The sequence below is a fragment of the Rhyacophila brunnea genome, unplaced genomic scaffold, assembly GCF_057557595.1.
Source record: "Rhyacophila brunnea isolate RB1 unplaced genomic scaffold, BYU_Rbru_1.0 scaffold_2, whole genome shotgun sequence".
Lineage (NCBI taxonomy): Eukaryota > Metazoa > Arthropoda > Insecta > Trichoptera > Rhyacophilidae > Rhyacophila > Rhyacophila brunnea.
Genome location: NW_028232859.1, coordinates 56,982,300 through 57,008,517, shown reverse-complemented (window position 1 = coordinate 57,008,517; position 26,218 = coordinate 56,982,300). Strand labels below are relative to the sequence as shown.

At 33.6% G+C, this 26,218-nt stretch overlaps 1 protein-coding gene across 4 annotated transcripts; it reads right to left on the bottom strand.

Annotated features, from left to right (window-relative positions):
* Positions 1–352: 352 nt before the first annotated feature.
* On the bottom strand, positions 353–26,070 carry LOC147072569 (transcription factor grauzone-like). Of its 4 annotated transcripts, none has more exons than XM_085946986.1 (12): positions 25,922–26,070; positions 22,428–22,626; positions 21,744–21,891; positions 19,935–20,117; positions 16,717–17,115; positions 14,712–14,836; positions 13,351–13,461; positions 11,817–11,909; positions 10,403–10,576; positions 5,191–5,383; positions 1,910–2,059; positions 354–1,100 (listed from the first exon to the last, which is right to left on the bottom strand). In XM_085946986.1, exons 2-12 carry the CDS (start codon positions 22,454–22,456, stop codon positions 963–965), a joined length of 1,743 nt encoding a protein of 580 aa, XP_085803112.1. In that variant the 5' UTR covers positions 22,457–22,626; positions 25,922–26,070; the 3' UTR covers positions 354–962. The 4 variants fall into 4 exon arrangements, with proteins under 4 accessions (XP_085803114.1, XP_085803112.1, XP_085803111.1 ...); XM_085946985.1 differs by having other exon boundaries at positions 25,926–26,070; XM_085946988.1 differs by lacking the exon at positions 5,191–5,383 and having other exon boundaries at positions 353–1,100; positions 25,926–26,070.
* Between the last annotated feature and the right edge of the window lie 148 nt (positions 26,071–26,218).

Here is a 26,218-nt window from a genome sequence, read left to right as displayed (position 1 = left end):
TTATCTCGTCTTTACTTTAAACTAAAATTACTATCCACTGTAGATTGATTTGCATAATCTAAAAAATTAAACACACAGTGACATCTGTTTGAATAATTGTGAAATACTAAGCCACAAACTATCAGTATTACAGCGATTGTAGTAAGAGCTTCGCTCTACATTCAACAAGTGTCCGTTAAAAACCTGCGGCCTGTCAGATATTGCCATAGTAAATATCATGAGGCATAGAAAAGGTTACGGAAATAGAATTTTTTAATTTTTAGTTATCCAGATTTGTCCATTATATAAAATACCTTATACCTATTAGCCCGGAAAATCAAGGTGTTTACTACATTAGAATAAAAAAAACTGTGTCAATTACAAAAATATTTGTATTCATTTTCATAAAATATTTTACACAATATTAATATAATGTCTATTTGAGATTGGGCATGTTATTGTCCGGAGTCATCTACGTACTATCTCCCTGTTACTAAAATAGTAGTCTGAACGTACTAAAATAGCGACTCGCTTAGCATTTTCTGGCCATGTGATCATATAGATGGCAATTGATGCATTTAATAACACCACAGAAATCCTTAATCGGAAATGATTCCCACCCCATATATACAGTCGTCACGTCTTTTGTAAAGCCTCGCGAACCACAGCGGGAACCATCATCACAGAATAACATTTCCCTGTAAGAGGGCCCGTATTATGGCTTAAATTGACCTTTTTGTAGATCACGGACGAAAGATTGAGCATCTCTTGGGTCGAAGACTCTATCCCCTCCCTAATATTAGCCTCCGTTGTGGTGGCAGAAAGATTACAAATTATAACTCTGGGCAGTTTTCTTCCCACCACCTCTGCGCGAAGACCAGCCTCCTTGAGACCAAGCACACTGACGAGGCGTTTGGCTTCCTTCTCTGTACAGGGGTGTACAATGACGCCTCCTTCTCTGAGTATTAATAAAACACATTCTATTATTGGTCTGAGGCATCCACTGTTTTTTTGATGATTTTTTTATGGTTTGCTTCAAAGATTTTGATTTGTTCACGAGCTAATTCTCCAACTTCTGTCTCTGATGCAGCAGATTCTTGTTCATCAACCATGCTCGTCTTCTGTAAAAGAATGATAAAATTAACTATCACCATTAATTCATAACTTACATACCATTAAATCTTTTGATAGTTTCAATTAATAACAGGACACTAAAGATGAACATAAATTTCCGTGTCACTCCCTATGTTATACCAGCCTCATTAGTGAGGGCCGAAAGGGTTTGACAGTATCTGCTGATCAACAGCATGTGATCTTCTTTTTCTTTTAACCGGTTCTATGGCTTCAGCGAGTTTTATCGCACACCCACGATGGTCGCACGGCTTAAGCGTTGGCCTATAGCATCGTGGGTCCCAGGTTCGAATCCTGGGTCTGGTAAGTACTTACACATATTATTTTTCAATTTGTGTATGAGTCAGAATATGGACCTAATAGGTTGTGCAAGTGGCTGACATCCATTTCTCGTAAAAAGAAAAGTCTGTTAATACAAACCTCCACTTTGTGGAGGCCCATATAATCTTATTAGGATCGGACATGGTCGGAATGGAAATGAATGACATCTATTTGAATAATTGTGAAATACTAAGCCACAAATTATCGGTATTATAGCGATTCTAGTAAGAGCTTTGCTCTACATTCAATGTGTGTACAAAAATCTGCGGGCTGCCATAGTAATATCGGGAGGCATAGAAAGGGTTAAAAAAAAAATCATAACTACATACTAACTTATGGGACAATAGCTCTCATCTAAATATTTTTTCTTTCAGTGATTGTGGGAGCCAGGACATTCATTGAACCCATCAAACACCAAAATAGATTCAGTGGTTTTAATTATTTAATTGAAAATAATTCTATAATATAAAAGACTCACAGACGTTTCCGTAATTTTTCGAATTTTTTTGGAATATAAGCCAGGATGCATCCGCTTACGATGGGTATAATAGTTTCCAGACGAGGCAAATGTCTTTGGACAAAATTCACAGGAGTATTTTCGTTCACCAGTATGCTGTGCCATGTGCGTCTGAAATAAATAATAAATATATATTTTTTACCCAGATTATTTTTGAACTTATACTTAGGCATGTTTGGGAAAACAGATCAGAGTGTATTTTTGGCATGTGACAAAGTTGCGCGCGCAAATGTAACGCATTAATTTGGCATGGGACGGAAGTTTTGCCCGCCGATGCGATATAATTCATTTTGCGCGGTGACGTTCGGGTGTTCTAAATGCTGGAGGTTTGTAATTTTCAGCTGTGGCTTGGGGCGGTTGGGTGAAGACTGAATGTTGCAACTTTTATTATGATTATTCATTTTTCATTTCGGTCTCAAGCGTACATGCGCATAGTCGTTCAATACCTACAGTATGTGTAAACAGCACGTGTTGTAAACATAACCAATATTGTGTCATAATAAAAATATATATTTATAAACAAATTTCTGGAGACTAACATTCTACACTGTTAATTTATAATCATAAAACTTTATTTATATCGGAGTGTATATTTATTTTTTATTGTAAAGGTTGTTTATCAAGATTTAAGGCTATATTTATGTAAGCATTATTTATGAGTAAAATTATATATCAATAAATAAATAAATTTTATGAATGTTAAGTTGGTAAATAATTCAAACAATGGTATGTTGTAAATTTACAATATTTCACTTCATACACAAAAGTGGGCATAACGCGAAAGGACAAAAAGAGGAATGAGTGGATAAGGAAGCAGACAAGGGTTTGCGATGTAATAAAGTTTATTAAAAGCCTTAAATGGAGATGGGCTGGACACATAGCTCGAAGAAGAGACAATCGTTGGACAAATCTAGTCATCCAGTGGTATCCAAGAAGTACAAAACGTCCACAAGGTAGACCTAGAGGCCGCTGGATCGATGAAATGATAAAGTTCTGCGGAAGTACGTGGCAACGCAATGCACAGGACCGAGAGAAGTGGAAGCAACTTGAAGAGGCCTTCATCCAGCAGTGGATAGATTCAGGCTGATGATGATGATGATGACACAAAAATACATATTTTTACGGTTTAGGATAATATTTGTCGTATATCCTATTTCAATTTATTTATTAGCGGTTTATAATAATTGAAGACAATAATAATTATTATGTTTCATCACAAAAGCCAATATCACGTTTCAGTTAAACCATTAAATAAGCTTTGATTTGTAATAAATTATTATTGTTAAAGAAAATAGTTGTACAGTCATCTTTTTAAGCAAAGATGGTCGAAATAGCGGTTTCCTAAATTTTTCAAACACAGGTTCATAATATTTTGTTTTGTTATTTTTTATTTTGTTACGCTAAAGAAGTATAACTTCTTACGCGCGTACGTAAGTACATAAGTACACACACGGTTTTTTTTGTATCATATTGATTATAGATAAAGTTACAGTCGATATAATATGATGATTTTAAGAGTATTTTAGTAGTCACAAACTACATTATCAAACGGGATTGATCCACTGCTGGATGAAAGTCTTCCTTAGTTCGATGCACAATGCACAAACACTTGCAGGTGCACAGGTTTTGAAGATTTTATGGAATTTTTAGCATAGGCATTTGGACGCACAAAAATTCGCGGACCACCAGAAAATGTCTGCAGATCACTGATCTAGTGCATAAGCTTACTTACTTAAATACATTCTTCATATGAGTCCACATTTGGTCAAAATCGAAAAAAAAATACGCACATATTCTTTGTATAATTTTACACAATACGTATTGATCTATAAATTTGAAAACGCGACAAAACCCTACGAAAAATAATATTTTAAGTCTCGATTTATTACAAAAAGCGCCAAGTCCGTGTTTCATATTATTTAAAGCTTGGTTGATTTCGCGTGTATTTAAGTCAACCAATGAGGGAACGTTTAATATTGTAAATGGCGTCTCCCATGCTGTAGTATCTGTGAACTGTAAACTCATGATAGTGCCACGGAAATATGTGCCTTATGCGGAATAAACTAAAAAGTGAGGTACAAGTAGCGCTATGTCCAATTTTATTTTGCCTATATTTATTACATTTAAGAGTTTATTGGCTGAAACAAATTGCCATTTCGTTCTTATTTCGACATAGAATACAACGGAAAAAATAATCTTACCATGAAACAAATAATTGAAGCTTGAAACATAAAAACGTTGTTTCCCGCAAATATCGAATTGTCGCTTTTTGTAATTAGACACCTCATATATTGTAGCGAATATTGGAGGTATTGTAAGTCATACTTATTTATTTCCATTTCACTAAGAATAGAAATTGCAGATGGTGTTAGTTAGTTTTTAAAATTGAATTAAACCCTGCCTAAACCATTACATTATGACATCAAACCATACATCATTTTATATGTTCTATAGATAGAAGAATATTTTTTATCTATTATGGTTTGGTTTAGGGAGAGTTTAATTGAATTTTAAAAACTAACCAACAACATCTTCAATTTGATTTTTTTCCACCATGTCCGATACTAATAGGATCATATGGGCCTCCACAGAGTAGAGGTTTGTATTAACAGATTTTTGTTTTTTACGAGAAATGGATGTCAGCCACTTGCTCAGCCTATTAGGTCCACACACAAATTGAAAAACAATATGTGAGTAGAGGTTTGTATTAACAGATTTTTGTTTTTTACGAGAAATGGATGTCAGCCACTTGCTCAGCCTATTAGGTCCACACACAAATTGAAAAACAATATGTGTACTTGCCAGACCCAGGATTCAAAAACAAAGAGATATTATGACCAGGCAACTCAGAAATAATGGGAACTGAAATACACAACGGGTAAGGCGATAGCAGGTAACCTACTCGAGTAAGGAAGAATCCGGGTTAAGCTTACACACGTGTTAAGAATACGTTTTGCGTCGAATACTAAAAACTGCTCTCGGTTTATGCATTTACGCTCATTTAATGTTGGTGTATTACACACATTATTGCACGAGCATAATGCGTGCTGCATTTTCGTAGGACACTCACACATTCAAAAGCCTGCTTCACCATGTGGCGTATTGAATATTGCCTATTGGTATTCTATTTGTTATCTGTTCTGTGATTATGACTGACAATACCTCCAATTTTCCATTTGTTTATTGTACCTACTTAATTTAGCCTCTGTATTAATTCTTCAACATAAAAAATATGAAATCACCTGCAGTCCATTATAAAGTTTGAATTTCATATGGCATTCAGTACAACTGAATGGCTTCGAGTCGGAATGTTTAACTTTCATGTGAACGTTGAGTCGAGCCCGCAGATCTGTGTTGTAATCACATTTTGTACAAAACAAACGGTCTGCCGTATGCCTACGAAGGTGCATCTTCAAGGAACGCTTATTCTTACACCTAAAAACAATATAATGGGGCAAACACATTATCATCACGTTACATGCTGTCACAGTAAACTCGCACTACAGGAAAAAAGTGTGTACAGTAAAACCTCGTTAATAAGAACACGGATAATTCGAAATTCGCCGTAATTCGAAATTTTCACGAAAAAAAAATCCCTTGAACATTATTATCATATAAAACCATACCTGTAATTCGAATTTCGTAATTCGAAATTATTTCAGAGTCCTAGCATATAAAAATATTCAATAAATCGTAATAAAGTACACTATTTCATGAGCCAGCCATTGAAAATTGTGACGAGACTTTTCTTAAAACATCTTAAAACATCATAAATTACTTATTTTAAGGTAATAAAAATAAACCTGACATTTTATGACACTTATTAACACACACAGAATCGGAAATTTGGTAGGCACAGCTCTGATCGTAAACGATATTATTGAAAATAAAAATAAAAATTTTCAAAATTTTTATATTTGTCTCCCATACATTAGATGTTTTTTGTAAAAATACTTAAATGACACTTGTTTTGTCAATGTTTATTAAAAAACGCATATAAAAACAGAAATTGCCGTAAGTACGTGATTTTGACTGCTAATATTTACTTGACCCTATGCTTCTCGTTTTTTATTAATTTATATTATGGATTGGATACAGTATAATATTATAGTTTAGAATTGTTCCGTTGCCCAGGCAGCGAATTTATTATTGATGGCCATTTGCAATTCCTTACGTAAACAAACTATTAAAAGTTACTTTAAAAATAAAAACAACGATAAATAATTATATAATTTAGTAATATAAGTTAAGGGGACGCTCTACAGAAATGCCCTTGAGAATTTAAAATATGATATTTTTATATGTGGTCCGAAATAGCTGGTCTACTGGTAATATTAAAAAGTCGCCGCCGATACGTGAGTCAAAAGTAATGGTCAATAAATTAAATTTAAAACAAACAAACTCGCTTCAGCTTAGTGAGTATGAGGTGACCAAAAAATAATATCTTTTAATAAACTTAAATGTTACTAAATTCAATATGTTAATCAGCTTTTTGGTGGGAAGTATTACAACCAATATGGTGGATATTGTGACGTTTTTAAACTTAGAGTTTAATTTAGTAGTTTAGAAACTTAGTAATAGATTAATAACTTTTTAACCTGAAATTGTACGAGAACTAAAGATACGAAGGATTTTGAAACACATTATCTACCTACATTTTTATTTCATGTGCTATCCAAAAAACATAATTAATGAATAGTATTTATTTTTAATGTGCAAGACCTACATAATTATTTAAAAAAAAAAAATAGGTAAGTATTGTTTAATTCTAATGCATATTTAAAAAAACGTACAATATTTCTAGTGATGTACCCGAGTTTAGAGACACTTTTACAAACTAGTAACGCAATTACTTTTATAATATAATATGTACTAGTGAAACAATAGGTAGGTACCATTATTGTATTTTGTTGGTTGAGTAAAGCCAATGCACGAAATAATTTATAACGCCTAAAAATAATAATATTATCGTATAGGCACCCCATATACTGTTATTATTTTTCACATTGTTTCCATTCCGCCGCCTGGCGAGAGCATTTAAGGCACCTAATAAATCATTGCAAAGAATTGCTCTAGCAACAATAATATTATTATTGTATTTTTAAAATAAAATCTTCGATGACCAGGGATTTTGCTCTAAATTTGATTTAAAATGACGTGGTACTCGCTCTGTAGATTCTCCAAGACTGAAGTATGAATCACACTGCCTCCTGTTATACCCACTCTTAAAGTGTATAGAAATAAACCAACGGCGTTCCAATAAGCGGTCTTTTTTCTTGAGTGTGTAATTTAACAAGATAATGAAGAGCTAGTCGAAGAATCTAGGTTATCACAAGTTTTGTTTTTGTTTTGTTACGCTAAAGATGTATAAATTCTACGGTGCGTACAAAGTACACACACCGATTTTTTAAAACAGTTTTATTTATCTCGTGGACAATGTGTTTTGTACTCATAGCAGGTATTGTAGAATCAACGATGATATTTAAAAAAAATGTATTAGGCTCTCATAAGACCCTGCAGGTAGTTTGTTTATGAAAAATGGCAATGCCTTATAGAATTTTCACCTATTTTACTAAGCTTAAAATAATATAGATATTGCACATTTGAAAAAAAATGTATTAGGCTCTCATAGACCCCTGCATGTAGATTGTTTGTGAAAAAATATAAAATTATCATAATGAAATCTACTTTTCAAATATTCACTACATTCTTATCGATGCACTGGAAAATCTATTAGGTACTCATAAACTTATGTAGGTATATTGCTTTATAGTCAATTAAAGAAAATTGTTTTTGATTATTTTTTAATAGTACATACATGGTAATGGCAATTCCTTTTAGAATTTTTGCATTCTTACTAAATTTAATAATGAATAATGATATTTTCATACTAGGGCAACTAGGCGAATGTATTAGGTTCTCATAAAATCCCTGTAGAGTGTAGGTAGTAGATGATGTAGAAAGTTTATATTTTGATAAAATATAAACTTTCTCCAATAAGCATTCATCGGGCGACATTTTGTTTATATGGAGTTTTCTGAATCTTTCTCATTTCACCATTTTTTTCATTTTCATGAAAAATAATTTCATACATTCAACTTTTTACTCTGTTACAATAATATCAATATAGATCACGTTTTCTTAATAAATATAATTTTTATATAATATCTTAGAAAACATACGTATTATAAAAAATCCTGAAAGATCAAGTGGACCTCACATCTTTTCACTGTCTATTGATTTGCCTCAAGCAAGGCACCAAATAACGACAAGCAGACCAATAACGCAGTGGATAGAACAGTCACCGGGACAGTGGAGAGATATGAGGTTCGAATCCCTCTTGGTCTAACCTATTTTTCTAATATCTATGTTCTTAATATAATATTCCTAAGTGTATATTCAGTAGATGCCTTAGTTAAATATGGGATAATTGATCAACTTGCAATATTTGTGGGAGATTATAACAATTTCTCATATTGAAAATAAAATAATTGTAACATTGACTCTTGATATGGGTAAGGAGCAGGGTATTTCCTCCCCACAGCCAGTCTCGGATATGAAATATGGAAAGCTCTCGACAAACTCCACACCATGGTAGAGTGCACTCGAGGTAATATGGTGATGTGGGGGATCTTTGATAAGCCGCGAGTATGACCACCATAAAGAATGATGAAGAATATCATAGATTTGACTAGGCGACTTTGATCTATTTTGATGTCACTGCTTTTCCATATTTTATTGTAGCTTTTCATTACTCTCTACTTCTTTTCGCATCCTACGATGTGTGTAATGCAAAAGCCAACATAAACAAAATCTTCAACCATTATAGGTTATAATACAAGCACTTGAAATGGAAAAGTTAACAAACCGAAGCACTCGACAATTTTCTGAAGATAGTGCATAACATAGTAGTAGTAACATTTTATGTATTTTATAAAAATAAATGTGATTTTTGAAGTTATACTTCTTTAGGCGCGTTTGGGAAAACAGATCAGACAGACAGTAGGTATTTTTGGCGTGTGACAAAGTTGTGCGTGCAAATGTAATGCATTAATTTGGCATGGGACGGAAGTTTTGCCTGCCGATGCGACATAATTTATTTTGCGCGGCGACGTTTAGGTGTTCTAAAAGTTGAAGGTTTGTAATTTTCAGTTGTGGCTTAGGGCGGTTGGGTAAAGACTGAATGTTGCAACTTTTATTATGATTATTCATTTTTCATTTCGGTCTCAAGCGTACATGCGCATAGTCGTTCAATACCTACAGTACGTGTAAACAACACGTGTTGTAAACATAACCAATATTGTGTCATAATAAAAATATATATTTATAAACAAATTTTTGGAGACTAACATTCTACACTGTTAATTTATAATCATAAAACTTTATTTATATCGGAGTGTATATTTATTTTTCATTGTAAAGGTTGTTTATCAAGATTTGAGGCTATATTTATGTAAGTATTATTTATGAGTAAAATTATATATCAATAAATAAATAAATTTTGTGAATGTTGAGTTGGCAAATAATTCAAACAATGGAATGTTGTAAATTTACAATATTTGGAGACTTCATACACAAAAATACATATTTTTACGGTTTAGGATAATATTTGTCGTATATCCCATGTCAATTTATTTATTAGCGGTTTATAATAATTATTATGTTTCATCACAAAAGCCAATATCACATTTCAGTTAAACAATTAAATAGGCTCTGTTTTACTTTTGATTTGTAATAAATTATTATTGTTAACGAAAATAGTTGTTCAGTCATCTGTTTACGCAAAGATGGTTGAAATAGCGGTTTGCTAAATTTTTCAAACACAGGTTTATAATATTTTGTTTTGTTATTTTTATTTTGTTACACCAAAGAGTAGAGTTGGGTTTTGGAAATTTCCCGACGGGAATTCTCGAGAAATTTTCGAGATTTTCAATCCCGAATCTCACAGTACAGTCGTCTGTTTAATCAAAGATGGTCAAAATAGCGGTTTGCAAAATTTTTCAAACGCAGGTTTTGAAATTTTTTTTTTTTCAAAGTAGGTACGTTCTGCAATAATATTTTGTTTTGTTATTTTTTGTTTTGTTACGTCAAAGAAGTATAACTTCTAACGCGCGTACATAAGTACTCACACCGATTTTTTTTTATAATGCATGTAATCGGCCAAATCAATTTTTTTTTCCGGCGACAATTTCAAATTTTTTAAATTCAGCTGTACAAATTCTATCTTACTCCAATGCATTGAGCGGAGATATAAGCGTGCCAAATGCTTACTCACTCGCACTTATGGTTCGTTTTTGTTCAGGCCATGGTCTGCGGAATGACGAAACCTGTGTTCGCCGCATAAATGTCAATGGAAACAATAAATTGCATGGCTTTGAGACATAAACAAAAGGTTGAAACTTTTAAAATGTTGCACATCAATCAATGACGTACAGCAATCATCAAACCACTCACATAAATCCGCATTGTGGACACTTCTCTTTGTTCTCTTCGACCGTGTCATGGACCATCATGTGATCTTTGAGACAGGCCTTGGATTTAAAGCTGCGACCACATTCTGCACATAGAAATTTTGTCATTGAGTGAACGACGTTCATGTGACTGGTGAACGATGCATATATAGTGAACCTGTTTAAAAATAAAGATATACCTTATAAAGTAATAATTTTTAATCAATACTGTATACACAAGATGTAAAAATGTTAAGATTTTTATTATTTAAAATACATAATTTAAAAAAACCTTAGAAACACATATTTTATTAGAAAAAAAATTGACCCAATTGGGATTCAAACTAACATCTTTATGTGAGATATCTTTATCTTTATTTGAGTGCTTATACACTTTAAGCCAGGGGGGGGGGGCAAACTGCGGCCTGCCGGGTATTTTTTTGCGGCCCGCCATCATTAATTGTACTTCTGATTACGAATAACTTTTTTATAATTGTTTAAAAATATTGACAATAGATTAAAATTTGAGGAATTTGTTGTTTCGTAAATGTATTATCTCAGTACGTCTTTAACCACTATTTTCTACGTTGAACATCGTGTTCAATAGATATTGATAGTGTGCCGACAGAGCTACAACTTGAGATTATTGATCTGCAGTGTGACACTGATTTAAGAGAATTGCATTGTCGTGAAGAAATCTCCAAATTTTACAATGCCCTTAATTCAGACAAATTCGACCAACTTAAAGATTATGCAAGAAAAATGTTCGTTATTTTTGGACCAACCTATATATGTGAAAAAACATTTTCGATCATGAACCACAATATAATTTCTTCACGATCAAATATCTCCGATGCCTATTTACAACAGTTTTGAGAATATCAACTCCAAAATTAACACCTGAATTTAAAAAATTGTTCAAAAATGTACAACAGTTTCATGCTTCTCATTATTTTTTTGTAATGTTTATTTTTCGTGATAATAAATAGTGTAGGTATATCTAAAAATGGTATTTTACTTGCGGCTCCCCGCTCATTTTGAATTCTTGAATTTGGCCCTCCATCCAAAAAGTTTGCCCCCCCCTGCTTTAAGCCATCGATTTGCCTCCGAGTCATGCGAAATAAACATATCAACTACACTATTGGTATTTCAAATTTCGCCAAGGAAAGGTGATTGATGAAAGGTGAGGTACTGATTAATTGATCAAAGTAATGATATTACTCGCCTTAACAGAAAAAACTACATATATTTAAAATGTATAATTTTGGAATAGCTACCTCGGAAATATATACAATTAGACAAATTAGGATATTTTGAAACTGTGCGTACATTATTTAGATTGGTCAATAAATAAATATTTTTTGTGCATTTCTATGCAAACCGCGTCAGATTCAGAGACAAAAAATAACGCAACTTACACTTTCCCGCATATTTTACAATCGTACAACAATCGTTCTTCAACAGGTACGTGTGTCAATTTATGAGCAACCAATCCTGAGGCACAGCTGTATCTGAAATAGTAAATTAAATATTGATGAATATATTGAAAGGTTATTGTAATAATTTAGACACCGACAACTATAATTTGAGGTATAGTGGTTTAGAAAATTCGCGAAAGTTCGCGATATTCATATTGTGATACTAGTGCCAAGTTATAGTTGACAGACTCTAGTGGCCACACTGCTTGAAATTCTCAATAAAATGATGATTGACTGATATGATAGATTCCAATACAATGAAAGAATTTGAACGATAACCAGAGAGTAAGATGATTTTTTTGTGTTATAACATTTGTCAGTGATTTCAGAAAGATTTTGTAAAATAATAGTGATGTTCCAGTTTCATTGAAACTAACTTGCTTTTTGATTCACTTCGCAATTAAATCTAGGAGATATATTTGTTACAATCTGACCAGACTATTTCCCATAGATGTACAGATTATCTTGCTAGTGGTCAGAAATGATATTATACCCCGTTTACACGTGCATGGATTTACTGCTGACAGTACGTATTATCGCAGCCATAACAAGAAAATGCATGTGTAAACATGCATTATCATGGAAGTTGCAAGATTGCATGCATAAATCGAAAAAGTTCGAAAGCCTCTGAATTTTCACATGAGAGTTGGATTTATTCGATATCTGCGCCTGCGCAGTAGAACGATAGTGGCGAACCTGTCTAGTGGCGAAACTACACCGCACAGAGACTCATTTTGGGGTTAACCGATTTTCACGACCTGTCAAATAGTACTATAAAATGACAACATCGCGTCTCGCTTACTCTTGAAGAATGAGATTAGAGAGACAGTCAGGACTTTTATGTGTGAACAGTTATTATCGCGACGCAGTGCACGTGTACAGGCACTATTAAGGCGAAGGGTAGTGCTACTGTAGTTCTACTAGGAGCATCTGGTGATAGAATACGGAGCATGCAGTTTAACACAATTTACTGATAATTTATATTATATAATGTGTTTTAATAAATCAACAAGTATCTAAAATATTAAAACAAAATTCAACGATAAACTTTTAATTTACAAATAATCCGAATCTCAATTCGATATAAATAAAAAGGATTTTAAGTTAAACAATTTTACTACCCTAAAGACTTCAATGACTGTATTTTTTATTAAAGTTTTTTCTAAATTGTACCTTTGAATTTAAAAAAAATATTTTTATTTGTCTTGTATGTTCTTGCCTGTCTGCTAGTTACTTGATTGTGAATGTTAGCAATATTGATGATATTAGGTTTTGTAATTCGCGCACCGTACTTTAGGAAAACCTGTATATGATATTATTTAATTAAAGGGCTCCGGAGTAAATGATGTTAAGGGAAAATTGTTCGCACAAGGACAAGCTAGTGTCACATTTTTCTTAGCAACTAAATTGGTTCAAAGACTTAGACTATCAATTAGTTCAAATGCATTTTATGTAAAAATTAAAATAAAATTACCTTCTTTCGCATTGGTCACATTTGTGAGGTCGTTCCGATTCCGGTAAGTGCTTCTGCAAATGGACAATTAAGTTATCCGGAAGTGATAACATCTTTTTACAAATAGGACACCTGAAAATCGTCCGATAATATTATGCGTACGGTTGTATTTTCCGTTTAAAGTTATGAACAACCAAAATGCCTTCCACCAGCGCAGGGAGTATCATGTAAATACAAGAATTTTCAACAGTAAAATTGACTTATTATCTTACAAGGGGTCAGAATAATGTATGTGTATAATAGTTAACCCATTGTAATTAGAGGTAGTAACAGTCTTACGATGGCCGGGCGGTTTAAGCGTCGGCCTTTAGCGTCGTGGGTCCCAGGTTCCTGGGCTTGGCAAGTACACATATTGTTTTTCAATTTGTGTATCAGTCAGAGTATGGACCTAATAGGTTGAGGAAGTGGCTGACATCCATTTTTCCCGTAAAAACTTAATCTTTTAATACAAACCTCCACGCTGTGGAGGTCCATATGATCATATTAGGATCGGACATGGTCGAAAGATGAAAGAAGAAAAGAATTAGAGATAGTGAATGACAGTGGCGTTGATTGAATTTTTGAGAAGACCAGCTTATTGTCAGTGGTTCACTAATGAATATAATATCTATCTTGCACTCGGGTTCCGCATGTGAGAATTAATGTGCTAGCTTTGTTTTTCTCGAAGCTTTCCATCGATCAAAACTGAATTTGTTCAAAAGCTGGTTGAATTATGATTTAGTTATAATAGAAGTCAACAAGATATCACGTGTCGTATGTTGTATGACAGTGACAGTTCTGCGACTTATTTAAAAATGTAAACGTAATTATTAATATTAATTATATTTTCATTTCTTGTAAAATGGAATTCTACCAAGTAAATGCTAACTCAATTAGTAATATTTATTAATACTAGCAAAAAATATTAAAAGAAATTATTTAAATCGGATAATTAATTTTTATAGGCATATCATTCTACATTGACACCACGGGGTACTGCAAAATCGATTTGCAGTTGTAGTGGTATTTTTTGCTAGCATTGAAACAGGCATTGTCGCAAATAAAGCCAATACGCTTATTATAGTGCTACTGTAGAATAATTTGCCTATATACTGTATTTCAAACGATGTTACATATTTCTGGGCATGCTCTTCATCCATAGTATGTATAGACCGCACACCACTACTGGATAAGTGTATATATGAAAGCAAAAAGGGCCAATTGTCAGTGTCCTGCTGTTGCTGGAGATAGAAAGTTCAGAATGCAGAGATATTGAGTAGAATTGAGCAGTTGGCCATGGATCTGGATGGACTTATGTACAAAGAAATATGATAAATACTCACTCAAAAGCAGAAGGTTGAACATGCTGGGCCATGTGGGCATAAATTGTCCGTCTCTTATACAAGCGTTTGTTACAGCAAACTAAATACCCTTTGGTCTGATGCATTGTCTCAAAATGACTGAACAACTGGAAACAGAGATTATTTTTATTACGTATTCAGTACCTTCCTAATAATTATTAGTTTGTTGATTTATTATCGTGTGTATATACTCCAAACAATCGACCATTATTTTGGAGCGATGGAACCGTAACGTATTAGAGAGAATCTTACATTTTAAAAGCATGAATTACACTCTAAATTATTCCATTGAAATTAAATTTATCTCATCTTTGCTTGTGCGGCGCCGAATTTAAATATGCACAAATACATACAATACACGTGTAACACTAATTGCATTATTGTGGTAAGAATAATCGTAATTAAATGATTTGTAATAATAGTTTCGCATATATTTTATGGTCAGCGATATTTAAACAGATTATTAAAAGGATTGGTCATAAGCTATGTCTACATTATTTGATCACTTCATCTTCCTCTTCAACTCAACTTTTTAATTTTGGTTTTAACACAGTAGTTTTGTGCATGCTTTAGATTAAAAGCGTGTTACACACTGCATTAACTGTCTATACTTATACGTCAAATAGTTTTCAATTTTTCACGAAAAGCAGTGTCGTCATATTTTTATAATGCTGATTTTAATATAAAGATGTAAAAATTATAGTATTTTGAAAAAACTATAGTAACAGAACATTAATTCTCATTTTCAATCCATCAAAATGATAATATTTTTGGCTTATTTGGCGTAAAATTATCGTAAAATATACTATTATACATTTTTCACGGAATCATTCAGTTGGCAATACTGTCGTGATGTTGAAAAGTCCATTGGTGATGGAGCAACGTGCGCTAGCACTTTCATCATGGAAAACGGCCATTTTTAAACCTATCTGGGGCAGGCAATGCGCAGACTATGCATGCACTACGATGCGTTCATCTAGCAAACAAAAAAATGTCTAAATATAGACAGGGCTGCAGTCATTGCCTCAATCGATTGAGTCCATGCCCTGAATACAACCACACGAATTGATTGATAACAACATGATAATCTGACCTAGCCCAAGAGCGTCTGTACACGTGCATGGATTTTCTTGTACTAATAGTGTGTATTTTAAACTATCGCGGTAATAACTGTTTACACGTAAAAGTGCTGACTGTCTCTCCAATCTCATTCTTCAAGAGTAAGCGAGATGCGATGTTGTCATTTTATGGTACTATTTGACATGTCGTCAAAATCGGTTAACCTCAAAATGAGTCTCTGCGCTGTGCAGTTCATTTTTTAACAGGCAGGGTCGCTACTATTGTTCTACTGCGCAGGCGCAGATATTGCACAGTCCAATTGTCATGTGAAAATTCAGAAACTTCTGAACTTTTTTGCATGAAAATACGTGTTTACACATGCATTTTTTGTAATGGCCGTGATCATAAGTACTGTCAGCAGTAAATCCATTCACGTATAAACGGGGTATAAGGTTTGGTGGCCAAATGTACTAGTCCATGGGACTGGAATGACATGAATATATGAGTGCATAGCTTGATATCAAAGTAGGCCAAACGCCATTTACAAAATTTTACTGGAGACTCACAAACATGTGTGAAAAGTGTCCGTCTTTCATATAACATACCAACTTTAAACTCAAAAATCTCTTTTGGTGGATTTTTTGAAAAGAGCATCACTTGCACTACAATGATCAATTGAAACATACATTTCGTTAAAAATGGCGTTAGGCAACAAAATCTTCTTGGCTACATGTTAAAACTGTGAACTAACAAGCTCCTCCCATTATTAACCGCACTTCGATTGAAGCGCCTTCCGGTTAGCGACGAGTTGTCCACGTGTTAAAACTGTGAACTAACAAACTCCTCCTACTTTTAACCGCACTAGCGACTTCCGGTTATTGCCTAGATCTTCTTGTCGGACAGTACTCATATAATGATTGATTCATACCTCAGGTATCGTGTTGAAATCATTGTTATCATTACAGACATGACAGGTCATGTTGTAAAAATTTGTTACGGCATTTTGGAGTTTAGCGCCTTTTAGGCACAGTCTTCCATCTCTATACATTTCCATCGGTGGAATAATTAAAGTGCTTCCATCATAACTGCCATCGACTCTTTTATTAGTTATACTTGGAGAGTCACACTGACTTTCAGATATCGTAGCCAACGCCGATGGTGAATCGTCAGAGATATCTTCCATATCGACACTTCCGTCATCCGCATCGTCTGCTGTGTTTTCAAACTCTAATTTTACTTCGCGATTTAGACCCAATTGTGCACGCTCTTGTTTGACATCAAAATCACTATTTTCAATCAGTATTTCATCACAGGTACTTAGTGGATCCTTTAAGAAAAAGATAACATCAGTTTAAATCTAAAAAAAACTGTTGTATAGCTGCAAACAGTTTTAGATATACATAGATGCATTAATCTTTTCATTGCGCAACAACGGTTATTTTACGAACTATTAATTATTAACCAATTACCAATACAATTATTATACTTATGTGTGTTTTTATATTTTAGTACTTTTTACACAATTTTATAAGACACCAATATCAATTTCATCATGCTTCTATCAAATTGGTTTATTAACGAACAAATAATAATAATTGTGTTGTTATACCTATTTTGGCTTTCCACTAATAAATGATAGACAATTTATTGTATTTATTGATATTAAAAAATAATACTATTAAAAAGTGTTTTGACGACCTTACCTCAGGCGGAATTACCCCAAAACTTCATGTCGCTCTTCGGTACAAGTCCGCCTGGCGTATTTTAAGTCTTTAAAATTCAATTTATTTAAATATAGCTATGCATTCTAATTGCTAACATATAATGGAATGGAGAGTAAAAATATAAACATCGTACCTTTTGTATTTCTGGTAGATAAATAATGATTGTTCGACAGTTGAAATAACTGCATATGCATACAACATTTACAAAGGTCAAGTTTTATATTAAATAACGTAAAGTTATAGATGTTTAAAATGTATAATATGACTAACTGACAATTGAGAATAAGGTTATAAAGTAATATTTTGTCTACCCGAGTGTAAAACTAAGTAGTGGCCATACAACCAAAATATTTTTTACTAGGCGGAATAATACTTGGAAAGCGGAATAACCCCATTTGATGGTACGAGGGTGGGTCAATAATTCCTTAGAAAAAAGCATTAAAACAGTTTTTATTTTTGTATTTTTTTTTTATTTCTCAACATAATCTCCTTGGAGCTCAATACACTTGGTTAGACGTTTCTCAATTTTTTTTAAACCGTCAGAAAAATAAGTTTTCGGAAGGTCCTCAAAATAAGCATTTGTCCGATCGATGACTTCTTCATTTGAAAAAAAACGTTGTCCACTTAGCCATTTTTTTAAGTTTGGGAAAAGGAAAAAGTCACTGGGGGCTAAATCTGGCGAATACGGTGGGTGGTCGACCAATTCGAACTTCAATTCTTCAATTTTAGCCATTGATCGTAAACATGTGTGAACACGGGCATTGTCCTGATGAAAGAGGATTTTTTTCCTGTTTAAATGAGGCCGTTTTTCTTCAATTTTGTTTTTTAGCTGGTCCAATAAAGATGCATAATAATCCCCTGTTATTGTTTTTCCTTTTTCCAAATAGTCAACGAAAATAATTCCACGTGCATCCCAAAATACAGTAGCCATAACCTTACCAGCTGATTTTACGGTTTTCGCCTTCTTTGGACATGGTTCGCCTTTCGCAATCCACTGCTTTGACTGTTCTTTCGTCTCAGGAGTATAGTGGTGTATCCATGTTTCATCTACAGTCACAAAGCGACGAAAAAATTCATCCGGATTGCGTTGCATGAGCGACAACAGGGCTTTAGAGGCCACCACCCTATTGCGTTTATTGTCGACTGTGAGCAAACGCGGCACCCATCTTGCAGAAATTTTTTTCATGCCCAATTTGTCATGTAAAATAGAAATGACGCTACCTTTTGAGATCCCTGTAACCTCAATTATCTCACTCAACTTTAATCTTCGGTCACTTAACACCATATCGTGGATTTTATTGATCATTTCTGGTGTAGTCACATCTACAGGACGTCCTGAGCGTGGTTCATCCTTTGTTGATGTACGACCACGTTTAAATTCATTTAACCAGTTATAAATAGTTGCAAGTGAAGGAGCAGATATGCCGTGAACTAAATCCAACTCATTTTTTATTTCCTTTGCTGTTAACCCTTTTATATTAAAATGTTTAATAACAGCTCTAAACTCAATTTTCTCCATTTTCCACAAGCAAATTTTTTTTTTAAATGTACGAGAAACACACAACAACCCGACCAATCTGATTGAAACTTCGCAGCATATTGAATCGGTAGTGCCGCTGCATGAAAACAAACCGCTTACAGTACTAGTCGCGCCACCTGTCGGCTTTTCTAAGGACTTATTGACCCACCCTCGTACCTAATACCTAAGTATGTAATATACAGTACTCTCTCAGTAATCCGCCACCCCAAAAACCAGACAAGTGTCCAATTAGTGAAAGCGGCGGATTATAGTGCATACAAACAAAATATGGTAAAAATTAAAACAGATATTTCGTAAAAATAGTTTTTTGAGAAATTTGTACTAGCAAATTACGGTTTTATTTATAATCAAAATGACGTATTTATTAAATTATACATATTTATAGATACGAGTATATTAACTAAATATTAAACAGTAAATCACTTGACACAACCAGTTGATCAGTGAGACAGATATTTTTGAATGGCTTAGGATTCCTGACTTTCCCTATGATCAAAAGCTTCAGTTTATGTGTCCCGGTTGCAATGGAGCACGGCATAATTGTGATGCGGTGTTTTTGGGCATTTTCCTCCCTGGTCGATCACTTTTTTCTCGATGAACATACGTTTTACGAAGAAGAAGTTTCCAAAATAAACCCGTCCCATCTGCGTTGTATACTTGTACGCGGCGAACTACTGAATTTGACAATCGAATAAAGGCGATTTATAGAGCTTGATTTCGTGCTTTCAACTAGTAAAAATAACGGCAGATTATAGTAGTTGAGCGGCAGATTACTGAGAGTGTACTGTAATTTAAAAAATACTATACATAATTTGTAACACCATAAGAAATTCTTCTAGAAAAGTATTTGTACCGAATGGGGCTTGAAACCACATTACAAACCTGTAATGCTTCAGTTTTCATAGGAAGCGTCTTCTTCGCATGCTTAAATTTTTTAATTGGTATTATCATCTCGGATAATTTACTCTGTGCCATCTTTACTTTCAAATAATATATGTGAATGTCTTCAATGTGTTTTATACATTCGACACATAGTGCTGTGGAGTAAGTGTCATTGTGTTTTATCTGTGGAAGAGAACACAAAAATAAATAAGTAATATAGCACGGGGCCTCTGTATACTTTCTCGCTCACTCATAGGACGTCACCTACAGTGCCGCTATCAAGTGTCCCCACCGCACCGCGCCGACGTTATCACCTGGATGGCAGAGAAGGGGTCGCCTATTTTACTATATAAGGCGACATTCGGCCTTCAACAATCAGTCAGAATTGGGACGGAATACACGGTTAGCCGTTACCCTATCAGAGTCAAGTGAGCTATTTGATTGAGCTAGGCACAAGGTCGGACTACGCCGTTGATCCACTCTCAGTTACCTCGAAACCTGTTATACTCGCGCACCATAAATCATTGTACTGTTACTGCGTCATTTTCAAAGTATACCATAATAATATACTCTTCAAGATACCTCTCACGATTTATTATTTATAAATAAGTACTATACATTACATCAAACTCATTGTACTCGCGTTATGTACTACGCGGTAGTACCCTTTATATTAGGAGTTTAATTGTTGTTTATTAATTTGAAAATGTACTTATTGTGATGTGAGTATCGGTTCGGAATTTTAAAAACTAACCAACACTAACTGCAAATTGTAATCTTAGTTGAATGAAAATTAATACATATTTAATCCTCAGCACCTTAATTGTATTCATTCATTTACTTCAGTGATTCCCATCGGGGGGCAATTTGAATGTTTTGGGGGGCAAAAAGGTCATCCTTTAAATAATTTGATGACGAAGCATAGCACAAGGATCGGACTAATTTTCTTCCTAGTTGTGCATGTAACGTAATATACATATTTACTTACGAAAGTTAAATTAAATAATTACAAGATAAAAAGATCTTTTTATATACAACGTTTTTAAATTTTCTGTTGAATCATATAAACTTGACTTGACTAGCTTAAGCGATCAAAAAAATTTGTACTTGATAGAAATACTGAATAATGAAATGTCATTTCATATTGATTTCCATAGTAACGCATGTAAATATATTATTTAATAATTTAGTTGCTAGGACCCCCTAGCAACCAATAATGGTATCGAAATAACTTTTCATACAAATTAACTAAAAATTAATTCAATTCTACTTAAAGATGGCTAAACGTATTAAAAAATGCATTGGCATCGTGTTCTGATATATTCTAAAAGTTTCAAATGTCTAGCTAGTCAGGAAGTTAGTAATCGATTGCAAGATTTGTACCGGACAAACAACCACCGGACAAAAAAGAATACGAGCTAAGAAAAACGTTAGTATTGCCTATGTGCATTTTTTATTTGAAGGAATTCATTTTTTTCAGAATTAGTTAGGTAACTATAGGATATTTTGATAGGGGGGGCATGGAAATTTTTGAAGCATTGAAGTGGGGCTTGGCAGAAATAAGGTTGGAAACAAGTAAATTTTACTTGTATGGCGTTAAGATGTAGAAGAATATATAGAAATACGCACAGAAGTGAACTCAAAGTAATAAATGGTTCTTAAAAGTGGTTGGAGATGTACCGGTAAAACCTCTCAATGACAGTACGTTTTACTAGCTTGGTGGATGGTAGAAAGGCATATAAGACATAGGACTCAGTGATATTCATAGTGCAAAATAATTGTACATCTATTAAATAGGTAAGTAGGTACCTCTAATGAAAACAGTCGATTTATCATCTCAGTGAGATACTTTTCTTTATCCGAGAAGTCATGCACATCCACTGTATCTGCAAAATATACTAGGCACAAGCGACATGGCTGTGGTAATGATGATTCAGCCATAATGGATCTACGATCACTGCAAAGAGAAATATAAAATTGTAGATTGTAGAATTGTAATTGGTAATTTAATACTGTCGTCTGAGAGTACAGTTGATTCTGTTTAATTGGGACACATCAAGATTAGGACATTTTAGCCCAATTAAAGCAAATGCCACATAAAATTAATTAAAAAATAAAGATTTATTTCTATACAATATCCAGGAGATAAGTTAATTCTAAAATAAAATAATAAGTAGGTACATATAATTTTAATTTAGGTAAATGTGCCGCAGAGGTGGACATGAGATTTTACAACTTTCTTTTTAGACCAAACCAAACCTAACGTAACCTAATCTAACCTAACCCAACCTAATATTACCACATATAATCTTAGTTTGTGATAATGGTGTATCAAAATGTATGAAAATTTCAAATTTTCAATTAACGATTATTGGATCGAAAACCCAATGCTCCAACAGAAAAAGGTATTTATTATAATTGTCTACATGGAATAAACTGTTTTCATAATTTTTTTTTTATAAAAGCTCGTGTCCACCTCTGCGGCACAATTACCTTAATTTAATATTGTGTCTTGCTTTCATCGAGACAATCAACCATCAGTTGTACTGAAATTGTTGTGGTACAGTTTTTTAACTCCTCTGATGTCGCCTTCACCGCTGATATTTACGCCTCACCCACTAACTGTAGAACACCATCGATCTAGTCATGCCTTTCCTGCATGTTTTCCTTTGGATGTTCGTGGTTGTCCTTCCTGTAACACCAATCAATTCCTCACACAGTTGACTTTCTTGTTGTAAGAGACGCGTTATGTTTGTTACACAAGTTGTCTCAGCGAGTCGACATTGATCTGTATAAATGGTTGGCTTTTAATTTTATCCAGCAAAGTAATTTTACTTGAAAGTCTCAAATCATTTCTTAGCAGTCATAAATTTTTAAATAAAATTGACAAAAAGCTATTTTCCACATATCGTCGTCTAAATGCGTGGAACTTGTAACTCCATATTGACCAACTTTACAGGGGGAAGAAAAAACTGTTTTAAAATAAAACTGACAGGTTTAGGAAAATTTTGAAAAAACACTATTAGTATTTTAATGTTATAAATGCGTAAATCTGGTCATTTTTACCAAATATTTATTAATAAAGAAGATAGAGGAGTTACATGGTTTGCTTTTGTTTTTTTGAGATTCGAGCTGGGAGTTACAATGTTTGAATTAAAATAAACAGTACCAAGTTTGTTTACACTATGTTGGAAAATTAAATAAAATTGTATAAATAGGGGAAATAAGCATTGCATAAATGAACGAAAACAGATTTACATAATTAAAGTGTATTTAAGTTAGCTTTCAAATGGCAGATTGGTATATAATATTAGTGATAATCGGCCTCCATACTTGCTTTCAACGGCTGAAGGTATTTGTACTTATTTAATTTTATTTTAAGACTTTAAGCTTTCTTGATATAGTTGAGGGAGGCTATCAAAGAATTTCGGTTGCATAATAGTAGGTACTTTAATTTATTCATCACTAAAACGCAGTTTGAAATTAATATTTCCATTAATTCCATCCATTATATTGCAGTGCTTGAATATTAGTAACGACTGTGTCTTCTAGTTTTCCAGGAGATCGTATGGATTTGTAAAATTTAACATTAATTTTTTTGAAAAAATGATGCTGGTTTTTTCCTGGCTTCATTAAACGCTGTTACATAATTAGCATGAACATATTTTTTTTTGATTTCTCAACCTCAATTACTGAGCGCATCGATCAACATCAATTTGAGTATGGTCCTTCTCCATTTTTTATTATACAGTGGTGATATTACGTGGCATTGTAATATTTAAAAAGCATTAGCGAGTACTATATATTTTTCTGGGTTGTAGCTCCATCACTATACAGAATAATGGTTTTATAGTCGTCAGAAAGAGGTAGAAAACGAAGAATAAATTGAATTATTACACTAGAAAGCTAATTTGTAGTAAGCCCACATTCGACTTCAATCCAAACACAGCAATGACCACCAATCGTTTTTGGTTGTAGAGGGTAAAATTATGAATGCCAAGTTTTGTTTTAAAATATGCGCTGGAAACATTAGATTTTGGATATAACAAAACACATTGAAGTCCATTGTAAACACATATTTTTCGGTAATTTTGTCAGATTCTTTTTCACTTCTGCCGTATTCTCTCTTTTCTTGCTGAACAAGGTGTACAAGTCTACCTAAATTATTTGTTTTGTATGCCGTGCATACATCGCATTTATATATTTCTTGCACTGAAATAGTTTTCAATTCAGGTATTCAAATTTCTGACTCAAACTCCCATACCTATGTTTAAAATGTTTATTTGTCCCTAAGGTCAAAATCAGTGTTTCTAAACTTTTTTACACTTGCGGACTACTGAAAATATCAGAGACGTTTTATGCACCGCTAACTCATAAAGAAAACATTATTTATAATATAATAGCGTACGATCGCAGTTGATTTTGTCACATAAACCATTAATATATTTTAAGAACAAAAACACAATGCTCAAACACTTGCAGGTGCACAAGGTTTGAAGGATTTTATTGAAATTTTTAGCATAGGCATTTGGACGCCAAAAATTCGCGGACCACCAGAAACTTTCTGAGGACCACTGGTTGAGAAACACTGGTCGAAATTATACATTGGCATAATTAAATATACAACCAAACTTACTGCTTTCCACTTTCTTGGGCCATGGTTAATTAAATTTAATGTAAAGCAGAAATAATGATCGAGATTGATACAGGGCAACATGCGTGGACTTTTTTGTATGACTTTACTGGATTTACAAGGTATGAAAACTGACAAATAACAGAGCTTGAGATACAAGGAATGAACAATGTGCTTTTGCTACAGTAAATATTTTTTTGGAGTTACAATATATGAACAGATCGATGGACAATTAAATTTACTATAACACTGGATACATAACTCATTTTAGGCCAAAAGTGGAGTTACAAGTTCTGCGCATTTAGGCGACGATATGTCGCACACGCGAGGCGCGGTGGAGCGGTAACCGAATACAGTACGGTAGATTTCTATAGGACTAACAACTGGCGCAGCGCCACACCGACGAAACGGTAAACATTATATATGTTATCTGATTAAAAATAATGCAACATGTAATTATTGAAGTGCTGTTGAGATCACACATTGCCCACTGAAGAAGGAAGTCGATACATTACACGACTGGTCCTACTTTTCACCCCTCCGTTGTCTATGGATGACCTGTCATTGTCTATAGAGTACTCATACTGACGCGTCTGTCGTGTTCACTTGTCGGAGTATTCTTAGTTTCAGATTATTTTAACGTATCTTGGAGTTCATCTGATTTAGTGGTTATGTGTTATTAATAATTGGAAGTGACGATCAAAGTAAGTAAACTTCTTCTGTGTATAATAATATCATAATACACTAGGACGTTTGTCAATGTGACAGTCGATTCTAAACGACAATAACTAATAACTTATTTATACTCTTCAGTCATTATAGAATACCAATCTCTGCTTGCTAGTACGTTATCAATAAATAGTATGGCAGTGGACCACTCGTTGCTTGTGCAAAAAGTTATGCTCAGGCTTTATTAATCTAAAGATGGCGGTGGAACACATCATAATAAATTATTTGTATATTTTTTTTTCTTGAGGTTATGTATGTTGATGAGGTGAAGTGATATAAATTACTGGGAGTTCTTTGAGATTTGGCCCAAAAGCGGCTGCCCCAATTAAGCGGAATCGTCTGTATTTGAATTCAAAAAGTTCGAAGAACTTTGTATTTACCCCACAATGATCGGTTTTGATGACCAGGGTTGATGGTGGTGAGGCTTTAAAGTAGCCGAAAGGCGTAAACAGAATCGCTAAAACCGATCACTATAGAAAAGTTTAGTTCTTATTAATTCAATGCCGCTGATCAATTGACAATATTAGTGTTAGTAGACGAGATGGTTTTGGAGTATTATTATTGAATCAGGTGCTCTAATGGTTATTTATTTATATATTTATTAGTAGTAGTAGCATAGTAGTACCTACGTAATTTAGGTTATGATGATCAAGAATCATGCATAGAAATAAATCATACGGTTTTACAATAATTCTCCGTGAACTTAAAATAACAATAATATTATTATTGAACGCTTTCGTGCGTATCGAATTAAACGTCAAAATTATTATCTATGGTTAATACAATAATGTTGCAACCTAAAGAAATATTAGTGTGGTCAGCTCAAAGTAGTGTCTTTTCCATAAATTGAGATAATGGCAGCATAGGTAGGTCATAAAATAATATAGCGAATTATGAGTGCGGGAATAATAAAATAAATCAG

Excerpts from the sequence above, each read along its gene's own strand:
- LOC147072569 (XM_085946986.1), bottom strand. The coding sequence starts at position 22,456 with ATGAAAGCAAGACACAATATTAAATTAAG. Across the intron at positions 21,892-22,427 it reads AGACACAATATTAAATTAAG|TGATCGTAGATCCATTATGG; the intron begins GTAATTGTGCCG and ends TTCTCTTTGCAG. Across the intron at positions 10,577-11,816 it reads TGTAAAATATGCGGGAAAGT|GTTCACTATATATGCATCGT; the intron begins GTAAGTTGCGTT and ends ATTTTTAAACAG.